Source organism: Grampus griseus (assembly GCF_964374135.1).
Source record: "Grampus griseus genome assembly, chromosome: 11".
Classification (NCBI taxonomy): Eukaryota; Metazoa; Chordata; class Mammalia; order Artiodactyla; family Delphinidae; genus Grampus; species Grampus griseus.
In genome coordinates, this window is record NC_139005.1 from 10,407,091 (window position 1) to 10,425,347 (window position 18,257).

Here is an 18,257-nt window from a genome sequence, read left to right on the forward strand (position 1 = left end):
GGAAGGAAGTGCTTCCCTAAGGATTGAGCCGCTAGAGGCCGCTCTGAGCCAGAGCCTTGGTCAACTGTGCACCGAAGTAAATTCACATCAAAGGGAGAAGAGGGTTGCTGAGTAGACTGGGAGTCATGGCAACACCGCGGCTCCTATTTTTAAACTTGTTGGTGAGTGAGCACACAAAGTGCATGTGTGTTTGTGGGGGAGGAGATTCTGATCTCTTTCAAAAGAAAATTCTTTTATGAGGTTTTGAGTTTGCAGGTGGCTAATAATCTGTGACAATGAGATCAAAGAATTCAGCTGGCATCAGCGATATTAGAACAGTTCTTTTCTCTTCTTCCACTCCACTATCTTGTTCTCTACCGGAGGACGTCCTTCCTGCCTTGTGTCAGAAGTATCAGGAAATTCTTGATACTTTTAACCAACAGATTCTGAAATTCTGATCTCGGTTTCCTAGGCTCGTTCTGCTAGCCTCTTAAGCAATTCACTTTGTGTTACAAGAAAAATAAGTTCAAACCAGCAAGGGAAAGAACTTTCTGTGGATGCCCCGCTCCTCGTGAGGACAAGCAAATGGACGGTGTGTCGTCTATATGCCCAGCACCCAGCACAGGGAGTCAAAAAACTAGCAGTGAATGTGATACTGGGAAGTACAGAAAAGCTACCCTCCCCATGTCATGTTTCTTTCACTCCCAACAGCACTGCTTTTTTTCTCTAGTCTCTGGCCAAGTATTAGCCTTAAACAAATCCAAACTTATCTGACCTCTCAAAAATGAAGAGTGGCCTTGGGGGACATTTGTAAATCATGACAGAGGCCAAGGTCTTGTTTCGTTTTATTACACGCCCCTGACAGTGATTTCCACGTGTCTGTAACCTCCAGGAGCCTTGGCGAATCTTAAACAGAAAGTCTGCTCTCACTTCAGTTCAAAGGACTTTCAGGTCCACCAAGACTACAAGTTATTGCTTTTTTATATGTGGGCTTAAAGGATTTTGGAATATACAGGACTAAGATAAGAAAAAAAAAATCATCCTTTCTAATTGAAGAGGAAGGTGTAAGAAAGATCACAGCAAGGCTGGTAAATATAGACGTGACACACTTCAGGATGGAGAGAAAAAGAAACAGCCTTTGTCTGGAACATCCCTAACACGTGTGCAAGGGACTCTGTTCCTGGGCTGTTTCCGGATTTATCATGGCTTCAGGACACGAATTCAGCAGAGTGCCCAAGAAAGGAAACTATTACAAAACCACCCTGTCCTGCAGGTTAATGATGTGTTCATCGACATCACATTGATGCCTAACTGACTCGGCAGCCTCAGCCACAGAAGGATGGACCACACGGGGCAAAGTACACCTGGAATCCATCAAGACTTGGGTTTGAGTCCCGACTTTACCTGTATGGAAAGTAGGCAAGCGACTGAACCTTTCTGGATCTCAGTTTCTTTCTCTGAAAAATGAAGTCATAATGCCTCTGAAATGTACTTTTAAGATTAAATAAGGCTATATAAAACACCTGGCACACAGCAGTCACTCAGTAACCTTTTTTAAAGTAAATTTTCTAAACTGATGAAGCTTAGTATTTTTAGGTATCAAGCTTTTTCTTGATCACAAGAAGCATTTTTAAATGGAAAATTTCAGACAGGTGTTGTAGAATTCGCTGACTTCTTGAACCAAAGATAATCAATATAATTTAAGCTCTTATTGATGACCTAACAATGACTGTGCTATTTTGCTCTACAGGGATGCGGTAAAGGGGGTATATGCTTTCTGGGGAGTATAAGGCTGTTTGCCCCAAATGATCTTAGACAAACGTTCCTATCGAGGTCTTTCGGTGGGTTTTTCTAATACTTTCTGCACCTTACCATCCTGTTTATTTCTTAATGCTGTCAGCTCACCTACCTGATATTCCCATCGTGTTTGTTATTTCTAAGCTGTTGTCATCTGGTAAATCAGGTAAGCAAATATCTCCAGACTCCACAGGCTGCTTACCAAACATATGGCCTTGACTTTCTCTCTCTAGTTAAGAGAACTTTGATTTTTAACTGGGCCTATTACTGCCCAGGTCAAAAACTAAATTGAAATAACTAAATGGGACTTGCCAGCTTCCCTTGCAGCTAGCTGTGGCCACTGACTGATTTCTGACCAATGGGCTACAAGCAAAGTATGGGACTTCACGGTAATCTCCGTGAAAGGGAAAGAGCCTGCCCTCCTTCCTTGCTAACTTCAACCTGCTGCTTGAAACTGGAGTTCTGCAGGCATCCTGGGCGTGAGGATGAAGGCCATACATACCCTATAAACAAAAGAGCAGAAAGCTAGCAGGAGGCTGGGGCCTGATGACCAGGCAGCTACCGTACCAGCTCTGGACAAACCACCTAAATATGCTCACATATCTTGCTGAAACTGGGTTACTGACACTCTCTGCCACATCTAATCCAACTGTCCCACAAGTGTCTTAGACGTATGTATAATATTAGAGTAAATGAACTCTGAGATAAAATAAGCCACCTTCATTTTAGGGCAAGAATTTTGTGTCAGTGATTTTAGCTCAAAGCCCTTTCCTACTTTCTTTGTGGTTCAACATCATACTGTTGAATATGTGACCCCTCCTCCCCCAGGTAAAAGAGGTAAGTCTATGTGTGAACACACGTAAGCTGTGGAAACAGAGCAGTGAGAGTAATGGCCCTGCATAGCCTGTGGGACACGGACACACACTCACACACACACACACACACACACCTGGCTTTTTCTCTACGTAGTCAAAATGAGAGAAATTTGACATATTATTAAAATCTGTGTAATAATGGACTATATTATAATGACATTCTATTGCGCTATTTTTGCCTAAACAAAAGTTCCTGATAGATTTTTGTTCAAGGACCAAAAAAAAAGTAGGTAGGAGTGTCTGGAAATGCTGCTGGGGAAATGAAAAGAAAGTAAGTATCTGAGTTTTCTCTGCTGATCTCCACCGTCCATCTACGCAGTGAGTAGACAAAGCGCTCACAGGTTGTTGTAATGATTTGGTGAGATGATGTGCATGAAGATTCCTCGTATGAAAATCGTCACTTTTATTTCCATCATTATTAGCCATGATCATGAATGACTTGAAGGTTCTGATCATCTGGTTTGATGTCAAACACTCAATGTACTTTGACACACAACCTCATGTGGACTCCGTGTGTGGCCTCTTTCAGGGAATGGTGAAAAGGACCACTTAGCGTGAATATGGTATTGTCACAGTGTGGCTTCCACGGCTATTTCTGCTGCTTTGTCAGGGAAGATCTTTCCTTCAGAAAAAGAAGACATTTATGAGTTTCTTAAAATTATATAGACCCACTTGCTTACTAAGTTTATCTCCTTTGCCCAAACAGTAAATGTGCTAGGGTTACTTAGCAACCATCCTTACAGCCATAGAGATTTTAAAAATGAAATCAGAGTGGATGGAAGACACCTTGTTGATATTTACCAGCCCTAACTGCAGGCAAGCCATTTTAAAGGATTCTTCCCAGCTTCTGTCCCATCCGCAGCCATGCGCATGCCATCAGCGAAATGGTCTCAGAGATAGGAAGAAGTGGGGAGATGTCCTATGTGAAAGTATTTTCACCCAGTTCTTTGAATAATTCTTTATCCACTTGACAGATGCCAATGCACATACAAATATCCGTGCTGTCTGGATGTCTAATACACGTGCACTTGGATGTGTGTGCGTGTGTGTGTGCATGCAAGAATTCCACACGGTCATGTATGACCACAGAAAGTGAAAGGCAGGAAAGCCGTTAAAGCTTGTGCAGGAAAGCTGGTGAGAAGAAGAGGGGCAGCAAGAGATCAATGAAGAGAACACCCCACGGAGAGGTAGGGAAGAACAAAGAAGGAAAGGTGAGGGGCGGTGTGAGGCGGCAGTGAATGAGGGAAAGCAAAGCCGGAGCAGCGAGGGAGGCGGTCAGCAGCCCCCGGCCGCCTGCTGCTGCTGGCGGCCGAACAAGAGGGAACAGATTCTAGCAGCAGGGGCTCTAATCTGTCAGCAGCAGTCCCTTCATGTGTGACCAGCCGGCCCAGCTTGGGGACTGGTGCCAGTCTGCATACGCTGACCCTGCCGGGCCCTCCCGGAAGAGAAAGAGCCGCTGATGAAACCCTGAAGGTCCGGGGAGGGCTCCCCGACCCCAGCTCCCACCGCCGCCGCCGCCGCCTCCTCCCCTCTACGCGCCCCTGTCTGCAGCGCTGGGTCAGATCCCTCAGCCACTCCTTCTGAAGGTCAGTCATGCTCAACACCCTGCTTCCTCCCTACCCTTAATGGCCACATCAGGTCCTGGAGGATTCTTTCCAGGAGATGACCACCTACCCATCCATGTCAGCTCCACTGGAGAGGAAAGAAAGAAAGGCTCAGACCATCATTTATTTAAAATGTGCGAGGTCTTGTATAGATGCAGAAGCCACAGAACCACTTCTGCTCTCAAGAAGCTTGTGTCTGTTAGGCTGACCTTGGCCGGCTGTGGTCGAGCCTCCGCTCAGCCATCCAGCCCGTGTCTGTAACCATAAATGACGGCACTCGCGCTTTCTGGCAGTTCGCCCCCATCCTTACCGCCACTCAGCCAGCCTTTATCCTCTGGTGGGAAGAGACAGCAGATGGAGAAATAACTCCCACTCAGTTCCTAAATAACACCAGCTTCAGTTCCCATTAACTGTGAATTTGCACCCTTGTCTGGGTAAGAACCAAGGGAGCAAGGATCATGGGGACATTGCCAGACCGAGGCAAAGGTTAACAGGGGAGCCCTGGCTGCCTGCCAGCCCCCCCCCCCCCCGAGGCTGCGGGCAGGCAGCCGGGAGGCGGCGTGCTCTCTGCAGAGCACTGCTCCTGCCACTGGGACGCCTGGGTTCTGCCCCCGCCCGCCCTGCCTCTGAGAGACAAGGGACCACTCTGAGATTCTGTTCTCACATTTGTAAAATCCATTCGCCATTCTACCTACCCTCTATCCCGTGAGAATACGTAACTTGAAAGGGTTGGATTAGATGAGCACCGAGGCCTCTCCCAGCAGCGGTGCTCTGATTTGAAGCCAAGGTTTCTTTAAAGCTTCATTACTATGCAGCAGGGTGAGGGGCTGAAATCCAGGTCCCCGAGGCAGATCCAGGCCAGGTCCTGGCATCACACTGCCCAAGCATGGGCCTCGGGTTTCTTAAAAACATATAAAATGGGGATAATGATTCCTGCCTTCATTCATGCTTTTACCGGACAAATATTTATCAAGTACCTACAATGTATCGGGCACTGTGCTAGAAAACACAGAGATGAAAAACAAATGCTGCTCTCCTGGAGCTTAAATTCAATGAGGAGAGTGAGACAACAAAATATTTTAAAAGAAAATATACACAATATGTCCGATAAGTGCTACAGAGAGAAATAAAGCAGGAGAGGACAGGGAGCTTGGGAGGATGGGAAGGGCAAGCTGCCCTTAAAAGGGTGACCAGGGCGTCCCTGGTGGCGCAGTGGTTGAGAGTCCACCTGCCAATGCAGGGGACACGGGTTCGTGCCCCGGTCCAGGAAGATCCCACATGCCGCGGAGCAACTGGGCCCGTGAGCCACAACAACTGAGCCTGCGCGTCCGGAGCCTGTGCTCCGCAACAAGAGAGGCCGCGATAGTGAGAGGCCTGCATACCGCGATGAAGAGTGGCCCCCGCTTGCCGCAACTAGAGAAAGCCCTCGCACAGAAACGAAGACCCTACACATCCAAAAATTAATTAATTAATTAATTTTTTAAAAAAAGGGTGATCAGAAAACGTCTCCTGAGGACATCTGCGTGGAACAGGAGTTTTGTGAAGATCCAATTAGATAACTGTACAATGCCGCGTGTGCAGCAAGTATTCAGAACGGCAACCAACAGTGGAGTTATTAACTTTACCAGCCCGGCTGACAATGGGGCTGCTTCTGAGCATCTACCTGTGACCCTCTTCTTAACTCTGACCATCATCACCAACCCACATGCTTTCTGAGACAGAGTCTACTCTCAGAATGAGCCTGTCTGCTCTCTCCACGGAGAGCCACTGGCCTGCTCTGCTCTCATTTCCTTCCTCTTCAAGACCATCTTATTCCTTCCCGTGTATACTGGACCACCTGTGTCCTCTTGCCCAGCGCAGATGGGCATCCTGCCCCCGCTCAAAATTGTCCTCGGTGAAATGGAATTCTTTTCCCACTCACTCCCCCTCTGTGTCTCCTGCCCTCTCCTCCAAATTGTAAATAGTTTTTAAAAGGAGGAGGAAAAAGAGTGGGGAGGAAGAGGAGGGGGAGGAAAATGAAAGAGAAGACAGAAGAAAGAAACACCAAATATGTCATTGGTAAGTTTTAAATTTTGCAAGTCAGCTCTAGAATCAAATAGTGACCAAGGAAAGAATCACGTAGGGGTCTCAGTGTTAAGCACTGAGCACGCTCTTCACAGGTTTGAATTTAAGGGAAAGAAGAAAAATCACTTGCTGAAATGACCATCTATACATGTGACATGAGGAAGGTGGAAGACTACAGACAGACAGCAGAGCTGAATAATGCTCACATTCCGTCATTCCTCCATGAACAAGCTTGCTTTGCCTGAATTACAATCAGCAGTGAATGTGCCTTTCGGGATAGTTATTAGATTCTGCAGTTATTTTCCCAAATTTATACTTCCTGCTACACCATGGAGCAGATAAAGTCTGTCTCTATATACGCAGGTTGTGTCTTGCTTTACTGAACATTTCACACGAAAAATGGGAATTTCCTTAGATTCTAGTAGATTTCTTTAATCAGGTAAAGATCACCATGCCTGACAGTCCGCTTATAGCTATGCATTCACGGAAACTTTTGACTGGTTCACGTGTAAATTATATTAAGTCAGCCTATAATACATGTTTGCCTTACCGTAAATCTGCCTGCGCTTGGCACTCCACGAATATTTAACAACAACTAAGAGATGGGTAATGACCAAGCCAATCTTGCCCATGGTGTCTAAAAAACTAATTGACTCAATTCCTCGTTTATTTCTTAACGTCTCAGCACTTTCCAGGACAAGAGTCAAGGAGGCATCCCATGGGAACAATCCCGCTAATACAATAGTTTCAAGGATGTGGCGTCTGCCCCAAGGTTAAAGGAAGATGGTGTTCATCACAGCTCTTTCTTTTTTTTCTTTCTTTATTTTTGCAGTACGTGGGCCTCTCACTGTTGTGGCCTCTCCCGTTGCGGAGCACAGGCTCCGGACGCGCAGGCTCAGCGGCCATGGCTCACAGGCCCAGCCGCTCCGCGGCATGTGGGATCTTCCTGGACCGGGGCATGAACCCGTGTCCCCGGCATCGGCAGGCGGACTCTCAACCACTGCGCCACCAGGGAAGCCCCATCACAGGTCTTTTAATAAGAACCTAACAAAGCACCTTTCTTCACATTGGTTATCCCCATCTCTCAAAGGCTGGGCCAGAGGAGGATTCTGGCCTTTAGAGGTGGTGAGTTTCATGGGGAAGGAAGAATTTGGGGGTGGCAGGGGATAGTGCAAAGCAACTGTTGAGTAGGAAACCTGAGGACACAAGGGGAAAATAATTAGGCAAGGTTCATAAGAGGTTTGCTATGTTGAGATCCAGCCATCTCAAAGAACAACTGCTCTTTCTACAAGTCCCCAAAGTTGCCATGTATGAAGAGTAGGAGCTCTGGGTCCCCAGGACAGAAAGAGAGTCCAGAGGTGAGTGGCAGGCATGCCACCAACTACGTGAGAGAAACGCACTGGCCAAGTACTGGAGGCACATTGAGAAGGAAACTCACCATCAACTGCTCCTCCAGGAAGTGATAAAGGAAAAATATAGACAAGGGCCTATTAACAGCTACCAATTCTTCTCTAGCTCAGAGGGGTAAGGGAGAGTTTAGACAACTGGTCTGACCACTTTCTAAACACTTTCAGATCATCTGGTACCAAAAGGGTTTCAGAATTTTCTTGGGAGCTAAGAAGATCTTTCACCTCGAGAATGCACGGCATAAGAAATTCTCCAACTCTTTCAACCAAATAAAGCTCCCAGCTGGGGGCTTCCCTGGTGGCGCAGTGGTTGGGAGTCCGCCTGCCGATGCAGGGGACGTGGGTTCGTGCCCCGGTCCGGGAGGATCCCACATGCCGCGGGGTGGCTGGGCCCGTGAGCCATGGCCGCTGAGCCTGCGCGTCCAGAGCCTGTGCTTCGCAATGGGAGGGGCCACAACAGTAAGAGGCTCACATAAAAAAGTAAAAAAAAAAAAGTTCCCAGTTGGAATAAAATGCTCTCAGCACGTCTTGGTATAAGGGCTCTGTACTACATTTACTAATAAGGCATAAATGAATGCTAATAAATGCTAATAATTAAAATGAATTCTTAGGGTACAAAGTAGAACGGTCATATTTAGCAAAAAAAAAAAAAAAAAATTCAGGAGCCCTGTAACATTACAACAAATTATCTTTTAATATCAGTATGTCCCATGCAATATTGGGGCACACTTATGCTAAAAAAAAATTTGTCATTGATCTGAAATTCACATTTAACTGGGTTTCTGTATTTTTCTTGCAACCCTAGTAAAAAGCCTTATCCAGCAGCCCGTAGCCTATCTGGAGACAGTCTCCAAGTCTACAGTGGGCCAAGCTTCCAAGAGCTAAGAAGTTATCTGTAAGGAATCTGGATTGATACGTGACAAGTAGCATTCACTGGACAGTGAACGAAATAGTTCATTTTAAGGATCCTCTCTGAGGATGTTTTTTTTTCCTTCCATAACTAACAAGTACATCACTTCAAATATGTGTCTCTCTTTAGGACTCAGGGATATCATAGAATCTCCTGTCTGTGATCCTGAAATCTAGACTTAGGAACTTCCCTCGCGTGGAAAGAAAGCCACAGTCTGGTCAGGTATGAATGAGGGATTTCCCTCCCCTTGCAATGCTTCTGGGGACGGACGACAGGGCCTGTGAATGCTACTGGGTTTTCAGAAAGTGAGACCAGAAGACGTTTCCCGACTCTGTATTTCCGGCACCATCCCTGGCTGGGTCACCCCCAGGTACGTCCTGAGGAGCCTTCCTGGGGCTGCTGCTGCTAATGATGCTGGGAGGTGAGCATCAGGCCAAAGGCAACGGTTAAGCATTTGCAAGATTTCCCGCTGTGGCTGCTTGGTCTGTTATTTAAAAGAGTGACCCTAGTGAGACCAGAGCTCTGAAGGAGGGGCTGGATTCCGACCAGGGGAAGGAGGAGGACCGCTGACCGAGGATGCCTAATTGAGTCGCACTGATGAGCTGAATGCTGTCCTCCTGTGAGTCCCTGTTCATCAACCCCGATCCTTCCTGGTCCTGATAGAAAAACATATTAAAATGCTAAGCGAGGCTAGGAATTGGACTCTAGAACCACGGGAAGCTGCATTTGGGAGGAGGGGAAGGAAAAGACAATGGAGAAGAGTGAGGGATGCAGGTCTATGGACAAGGGGAGACAGCCCAGAGGAGATGCCCAGCAGGCAGTCAGGTGGAGAAGCCTGGAAGATTCGGGGAACCGGGGCAGATGAGAAGGTTCATAGAGGAGACAGCTTGGTGGAGAAATGCTCTGGTAAGTCTGGTGAGACCTTTACACAGTGTACTTGGGACACTGAGGGAAGGTGGACTCTCTCTCTGCTCTGCCCTGGTACTGGAGGAATGTATGAATAATCGGCTGCGCCGTCCTTGTTCCTTTTAGGACCTGCTGCACTTGAGAAGATGGAGGGGTGGGCGCTTGCGGTTCTCTTGACAATAAGCTCTAAGCACGGGGTACAGAGGACTGAGGAGAGCCACCCTCCTGAGGGGCCATAAGAGATGGCAACAAAGGTTACAACCAATGGTGGTTCCAAAGATACAGTGGTTAGAGACCTGGCTTCCGAGATAACAGTTACAGTCTGATGTGAAGTAAGCCAAATGGGAGATACTATCTTCAGAGAGCTGCTTACCCAGAGGAAGCTCTAAGGTAAAAGCAGGCATTCCTGAACCACATGTATGAACCCCAATGTAATACCCACTCGATTTCCTTGTGTTGCTCGGCAGACGTTTTCTGTTCGCTCATCTTGGTTTCAATGAACAAATATTTGGGAAAATAAACTGAACTAGGGAGAAAACATGAATGTACAGAACCGAATATGTAGTAAGTTTTTAAAGGAGGTGCCCTTTGTCTTGCAAAGAGGAACAGAACACAGACGCTCCCGTAGAGCAGGGAGGCACCAGGCAGCTCAGCAACTCAGGACGTCATGCGTTTGCTCCAGGTGTCTTCCCCGGTGCCACGAGAATGAGGAAGACAGAAGGGTCCCGCTTTCAGAGAACTTACAGGGAAGAGAGATAATAAAGCACAGAACGACGATCGTCTTTATTGGAAAGGCACAGGAGGCGGGGCAGGCGTGTAACCGAGTGATATTAGTCCAGGGCTCAGCTTTCAGGGGAAGGGACGCCAAGACTGAATCCTGAGGGATGCAGAGAAGGAGGCAGGGAGAGGGGCACGTGCATCTGTGTATGGCTGGGCAGGGGCGCCTGGGGAGCACATTCAAGGCAGCAGTAGGAGCTGGGAGGGAGAGAGAACACGGGAAGTTCAGCGTGGCAGGAAGGCGGTGTTGAAGCGACGAGGGGCGGGGGACGGTTTTGGAAAGCTAGGAAGGCTCGTGCTGTGGAAGGCTCTATAAACCACACTAAGGAGATGGGACTTTATTACAGGAGCAATGAGAAGCCGCTGAAAGGCGTTAAGCAAGAAAGTGATGAAACCGCATTTTCATTTTAGATCACTCCGGCTGCAAAGGAGATTGAAAAGCAGCAGAACTGGAAGCCAGAAGAGATTTAAGAGGCCCTGCAGCAATGCGAGTAGAAAGAGGTGGACTGGGCGATGCCACGGGCATGAAAATAAGTGAAAGCTCTCCAAGGCGAGCCCACAGCCAAGGCCATAGCTGGCTATGCAGTGTCAGGGCTATGGTATCAAGGACACCTTGGGCATTTTTACTTTAGGAGACTGGGTAACAGGAGGTACCCTTTATAAGCGCTGCCCATGTGGCTAGAAGAGGGTGGGAGGGTTGATGGGAGAGGAGACAGCTGTGCAGCCTTGGGTATGGTATGTTCTAGGGCGCATGGCATCCGAAGGAACAGACGTGGTCATACATAGACGGACGTGGGGCTCAAGGGAGAGGTTTCAGCCAGCGATGTCCGTCTGGGGGAACTTACAGACATCGATTGTATTCTTGGCAATGGAGGAGAAAAGAAGAGAGTCTAGGGACTTCCCTGGTGGTCCAGTGGTTAGGGCTCTGAGCTTTCACTGCCGAGGGCATGGGTTCTATCCCTGGTCGGGGAACTAAGATCCTGCAAGCCGCAGTGCGCAGCCAGAAAAACAGAAAGAAAAGAGAAAAGAGGGTAGAGGACAGACCCCAGAGAAGCACCAATATTTAAGAGACAGGTAAAGCCTGAGAAAGAATCGCCAGAGAGGCAAGAAGAATGCCAAGATGGTCTGTACCAACATGTAGGGATAACTAGGGATGGCGGAGAAAGCAGAGAGTTCAAGGTGGCGGAATAGCAGGATTGGATCACAGATGCAGCCACAGTAAAACGACTTTTAGTGTCAACTCTGAATTAGGAGCTTAGACAAGAGGCTACAGGGTCCAAGTCCCTTCCAGAAGCTAAATAAGTACAAGTCAGTACACATTCAACCTCCTCTGAATGTATTTCAACCTCCCTGCAGTACACTTTCTAATATTTTATTTCTTAAGCTGGGTGGTGGGTACCTGAGCATGGGTTAAGTTTTTCTGAATATCTCTCTATATGTCTGATATAGTTCATAATAAAGGTGAAATGGATACCCAAGATACACTGTTGAGTGAAAGGAAGGCAGGTTATTGAACAGCACGTCTGGGTATATTTCCATTTATGGAAAACTGTAGCTGTACCTCCACACAGGTATACACGCACCGGGAGACAGCTAGAAAGACAGTCATTAATTATTTCAATAATGACCGTTTTGGCTAGTCAGATTTAAGGTCGTTTTTACTTTTTTTTTTTTTTTTTTTTGAGCTCTTCTATATTGTTTGAATTTTTACAGTGTACGCACGTAGCAGTTTTATACACATAACAAAACCACAAAAGCACAGTGTAGAATTTTCTACCCCACTTGGTCACACGATGGCCCCTAAGAGGATGTGCTGCCATCGTAGCTGGATTCTGAGGTGAGGTCGGGGGAGGGGGATTCCACCCACACCTTCTTCTCGTTCAATAAGCCAGACTGACAGCCGCCATCAAAGCTGCTCTACACCAGCACTTAATCTCAAAGGCAGAGAAAGGCGAAGCAAAGGCAGATTAAAAACCAAGGGACGAATCCTCTTCATGTGCCTACAGACCCATGGACCCTATTCCCCATTCCCTCTCGGTACAGCAGTGTCCCAAAGGTAAGGGGGCTGGTCTTCCCTCATTTCTACGCCTGTCTCATCTTTCATAGTGATCAGGCGTGTAGCGGTCAGAGAGACCTGGGTTCAACTCCAAACTGCACCTCTTACTTTCAGCGTGACTTCGGACAAGCCTATTCTCTTGTATTATAAAATGAAACAATTTTTAAAAGTTGCCTAATGAGAGTTGTCGCCTTGAGGGTTAAATGAGGTCGAACACACGAAACGCTCGGAGTGAGACCCGGCACACGGGAGGTGGTCGAGAAGAGGGAGATGTTTTGCATTTCCTAGAACAAGCACACAGCGCAGCGAGCTCTGGATCCGGGTCTCCCACCGTCACGAACGATCGCCACCCCAACACCAGTCTTCAACCTCAGACCTCTTGAACTGCCCCTCCCACAGTTTCTGAACATCCAACCCAGTCTTGGAAGCTCTCCTCTGACCTCCCACACTCACCTGTTCAGCATATTGGACTGGTAGATTCTCTTCTCGTGGGTGTTGTAACAGCTGCTCTTGGGCTCGGGGATGAAGCTGTGTTCGGAAAGCATGTCGGAAGCGGCGGTGGTGATGATGGCGATTCCATCCCTCACTCTGGCAGGGAGGCCATAGTCCCATTCATCATAGGACACAGAGATGAGCCCGGTGGGGAACTCCGAGGGCACTGTGTCTGTGTCCCCTGCCACCAGACTAGGCACAATCCACGTGTAGCCGTAGCCAGTCAGCCCTACTGAGTTAGCCACTTCGAAGATGTAGGTGGCTTCTTCCTTAGTACAATAAAGAAGAATGATGGGGCTTTGAAGTTTCTTGAGCTGGTTCTGGATCTTAGAATCTCCATCATCCAGGGACATGTCCAGCAGGAGGACTTCCTCTAACTCCCAGCCCACGAAGCTATTCTCGATGGTGCTGCGAATCTTGTTTACAAAGTCCTGGTAGCCAGGGAAGTAGGTGGTGACGATAGAGAAGATGTACCAGTCATACTCCTCCATGATATTGAGCATCACGGAAGCTTGTTGTTCAATCGATGGGCCGAACTGGAAGAACATTGAGGACTCATCCTAAAGTCATGAACACAAAGAAAGAGAGAGAGAGAAAAACCAAAACGAAGATGGTGAGGGAGAGTTTGGACCATCTGGATACAAAGGTTTGTGTTCATTATTTACTTTTTCCACACAATGCCTCTAAAATTGGGTATGTTTAAATTGCAAACATTTGTAATACTTTCCTTCCTAAAACCTTCCTCTTGAGAAGATCGACATGGGTCTATACTCTTCTTGTCTGAAATCCTTGGGGCTACTGCAGAGCCTCAGGCAGCTTCCTAAAATCAAATATGCTAGTATTTCTAGAGCAAAACATGTGAAGGGTCACATAAAGTGGGATAAAGACTGTAAACGGCGTCATGTCAGTTCAGGTCAGGTTTTGCTGTCAAAGGAGTTATATGAACACAAACACACACTTTCCATTTTTTGAGGCTTTTGGATTCATCAATTGGGGATATGTATTATTCAATCGGAGTGAAGAATCCAAAATGCCATCAATCTGCCCTTAAATCTACCTCTAGTCGCCCAGCAGGTGGGTGGTACTCAGGTATGGCTAGCAGGGAGGCACACTGTAATACAAGATTTTCTATAAACACATAATTGTTAGGTGAAATGCACATGGAATTTTCTCTCTGTCTTCTACTCTGACAATGAGGTATGTAGGTAGAGTAATGCACAAGTAGTACGTGTCAGCTGCAAGGTAGAATGACTTGTCTTTAAGGTCATATATGATTAAGCTTTATATGAGAACAACATAGAAAGGATTGTTCTTTCTCTTACCTATGTAATGCCACGGGTCTCCGTCTGACCTGTGTATTGCACACAACCCTCTGTCAATTCTAAACATCTTATGTTTCCTCCCACCTCTTGAGGGAGAAGCCATTTTAAATGGGTCCCATTTTAAGCTGTATTTCACCTGCTGTTTGGAGATGTCAAGCCCTGCATTTTGTCTCGATCTTACAGCTAGAAGAATCTGAAGCCACACAGTGAAGACCCTCTCAGCCTTGTCCTTCTCTTTCAGTCCATTTTCCCCTGACTTCCTCCTGGGTAACGACATCTCTTTTCTTGGTCAGTGGCCCCTATCACCTATCTGATGGTTCATCTCCATTTTATAACAATCCAAGCTAACAAAATTGTGTCTTTAATTCAAAGGGGCGGTTCTTTTTTATTCCCCAAACTAGAGCTTCAAAGTATGGTTACAAGAGATCAGGCTTTTAAACAAAAATGATGCAGTGATTTCTTAGTTCAGGAACACATTGTTGTACAGCTGAGAAACCGCGGAGTATTTTTTGGGCAACTGTTATTGAAAAAAAAAAAAATGCAGGCTGGGAACTATCCAGCTGGTGTCCAAAGACCCTGATTGGGCAACGAAAGCCGCTGGCCCCTCGAGGCTCTGCCAGAGCTGTGTGTGCTTCACGTGGCTTGAACTCGTCACATTCCCCGCAAGCGATCCAGAATCAAACAGTAGCTGCCTGGTCGTCTGGGGGCAACTCTTTCCGCTAAGGGTAAAATGGTGCTTATAATGGCTCCCTCCCCTGGCTTCAATATCCAGTCAAGGAGGAGCCTGGTAGGACAGTGGAATTCAGAGAAGTAGAGAGGGTGGGGCAGCAAGAATGGGAGGGGAGGGAATGGAAATTAATTCAGGATAGAACAGTGGCTTCGTATGTGGCCAGTCCCTGCTCCTGGTCTTCTGCTTCAGTGCCACTATGTACTGCTCTTCAGGGGAAGCTGACCTTGTCCTTAGGGCGTAGGATAGAGTGGGAATCCAGGACAACAAAGTTTAATTATGACAAGACTTGTCAGGGGCCCGCAGCGAACCACAACTACAGGAAAGGAAGGCCCTGAGACAGAGCAACTCACCCAGAATGGTTATCACTTTAAAGGGACAGCCATTTGTTCTCCTTGTTAGTTCCAGCTAAGTTAGGGAATTTGGGGAATTCTCAAATGAGACGTATTATCACTTGAGTTTTCACCAGCCCAGTGGTCATAACAAAGTGACAAAAGCTTTTAAATGTACCTTAAAATGCACAGGCTTAGGATGGGAGGGGTCCCCACTGTACACAAAGTAAGTCTACCCATTCTATGATAAATGAACATATCGTAAGGAGGTTCTTGAATACCCACAAAGCTGCATCTACAGTGAAACCACAGCTGGTTCAAATACACAGCTAGAGACAGCCTTGAAAGGAAACCCATGGAGGGGGCAGGACGGTCCTTAGCAAATGAGCCCATGCTAATGAGACTGACTTTAAAAGAAAACCAATCTACTACATACCAACCTGACCCTCTTCTCTCTTAGTCTTCTCTTAACACTCGCTCACAATTATAAATGAGCTCCTAAAGAAACCGCCAGCTACTATGTGAAGAAAGCCAATATATGGTGAAAGTAAGAAAAGAGAAAAATTAATATGGCTCCATCTAACCCTCACCACATCCCCATCTAGCCTTCTACTTCTCCCTTCCTCCACAATCATCCTTCTTCCGATTCCTCTGCTCCCGTCAATGCCCAGTTCAACCATTTTATCTTGCCAATCCTTCATTAAATAAGGATGCCTTACACGGCCATTTTAGCTGTGGCACCAAGAGGAGGTTAATGAAACCAAACAGGAATCGAGAGACAAAGTTATAGCTTGGGCAAATGTTTCCCAGTATAATGAGTGGTCCAGCATTATTCATTTAGTTGACCCATCAGTCTGGTGTATGGTAATTGGGAATGGGACAGCTCCTTTTCAACAAAGCTTTGGGCTAACTAAAAGTTGTAAGCAGTGACAGACTTTGCAAATTATGGTCACAGCCACAGATCAGAGAGCAATCTTCACGTGTGCACGGAGTGGAAAGAACTGGTGGCCAACATCCATCTTTGCAGGCTCCCAGCATGCACTGTGATCACCACAAGAAGCAGCATCTTCTACGATGAAGGACAGGGATCTAATTCAGCTCACTATGCTTCCACACTTACATTTTTATTCTCCTAATGTCATTACAAAATGTTATGTGCAGGGCTCCTTGGAGCAGTCTCGTCCTCCTTGGGAAGATTCCCAGTCAAATTTATTGCGTGAATGTACTTCTTCCACTTGCCTTGAGAGCCCCTTAAAGCAGTCCTAGGTAAAAGGCTATCATGACTGATAGGTGCAGTCAGCACAGGGGAGACACGATTGTACATGAGACCCCATCAGTCTGGAACTGTTATGGTGAACCTCATCACGTTGATGTTCAGGGTGTTTATTTGCCAATAAGAAGAAACAAAAACAGGTACTTTTTTTCATTCTATTAACTGTCTCAGAAAACAGCTGCCTAAAGAATTAGCAGTACATGAGATCCTTCTTCTGCATCACTGAGATCCCTTCCAGATCCACTTCAGACATAAGGGATTAACTACCCCAGCTGGTGCCCCTAGCAATTGGTTTCAGCTGCCATCCCACTTTGGGGACTGTGTCAGCTGAAGAGAACCACCTGGCCCAAAGTCACGTCCCCTTCCTGGGGTAGAATGCATTGAATGACTGGTGGTCATGGCGCCTAAAGACCTGGTCCTCTTGCCCTATTTCTAGGCAACGCTGAGGGATGAGTCTATCTTCAGAACTTCCCACAAGCTTCCATTAATACTGCGTCACCTGTATTTCTCTCTCTGCCCACTCCTGCCCAATCTTCCCTTCCTTTCATGGTGTTGATCTCAAAAGCATTCCCTCCTAAACCCCCTGCCCACCAACTTAGTCTCAGGTCAGCTTCTCAGGGAACGCAACTGGAGACTTTATCCATTTCCCTTTTTTCAACATGGAAAAGAGATGACTATTTGCAAATATAGAAATGACTTATATGGTAGAAAGGTAAGTCTCTGCCCATTAGCTCCAGAGGAGAAAACCGGGACCAATGAGCAGAAATAGTAAAAGGCCCTGCTTGGCTCAATGTAGAAAGTACATCTGCAACAATTACAGCTATTTAAAATGAAATGGGCCTCATAAGGTAGGGAGCTCTCTGTAGTTATAAACATTCAAAAAGGAGCTGGATTATTACCTGATAAAGGGATTCTCCTCAGCACTCCATCTGGAAAATGTCATGCTCATCTTTCAGACCTAGTTCAAATGTCAGCTTTTTTATGCATATCACCTTTTCTAACTTCCCCAGGTCAAGTTAGTTCTGTCTCCCCTGTGCTTTTGCAATATTTTATACATGCCTCTATCATAATATTTATATATTTTTAAAAGTTTTTATTGAAGTATAGTTGATGTACAAAATTATGTGTTACACATGTACAATACAGTGATTCACAACTTTTAAAGGTTATACTCCGTTTATAGCTATTATAGAATATTGGCCATATTCCCCAGGATGTTGTAAAATATATCCTTGTAGCTTATTTTATACCTAATAGTTTGTACCTCTTAATCCGCTCCCGCATATTGCCCCTCCCCCGTTCCTTTTCCCACTAGTAACCACTAGTTTGTTCTCTATACCTGTGAGTCGGCTTCTTTGTTATATTCACTAGTTTGTTGTATTTTTTACATTCCATATGTAAGTGATATCATACAGTATTTGTCTTTTTCTGACTTATTTCACTTAATGTAAGTCCATCTATGCTGCTGCAAATGACAAAACTTCATTTTTTTATGGCTGAGTAGTATTACATTGTATATATATACCACATCTTGTGAACCCATTCATCTGCTGATGGACACTTAGGTTGCTTCCATATCTTGGCAACTGTAAATAATGCTGCTATGAACATTGGGGTGCGTGTATCTTTTTAGTGATTTTTTTTTCAGATATATACCCGGGAGTGGGATTGCTGGGTCATATGGCAGTTCTATTTTTAGTTTTTTGAGGAACCTCCATACTGTTTTCCATAGTGGCT

At 46.2% G+C, this 18,257-nt stretch overlaps 1 protein-coding gene across 1 annotated transcript in view; it reads right to left on the reverse strand.

The window, feature by feature from the left end:
* Positions 1 to 18,257, reverse strand: part of GRIN2B (glutamate ionotropic receptor NMDA type subunit 2B) — a gene marked incomplete at both ends in the record, with an annotated part of 290,912 nt that overhangs the window by 166,835 nt on the left and 105,820 nt on the right. Inside the window, one exon of the mRNA XM_082665235.1 lies at positions 12,828 to 13,426. Within this exon, the coding sequence (XP_082521361.1) occupies positions 12,828 to 13,426 (599 nt within the window). The remainder of the gene's footprint in view (positions 1 to 12,827; positions 13,427 to 18,257) is intronic.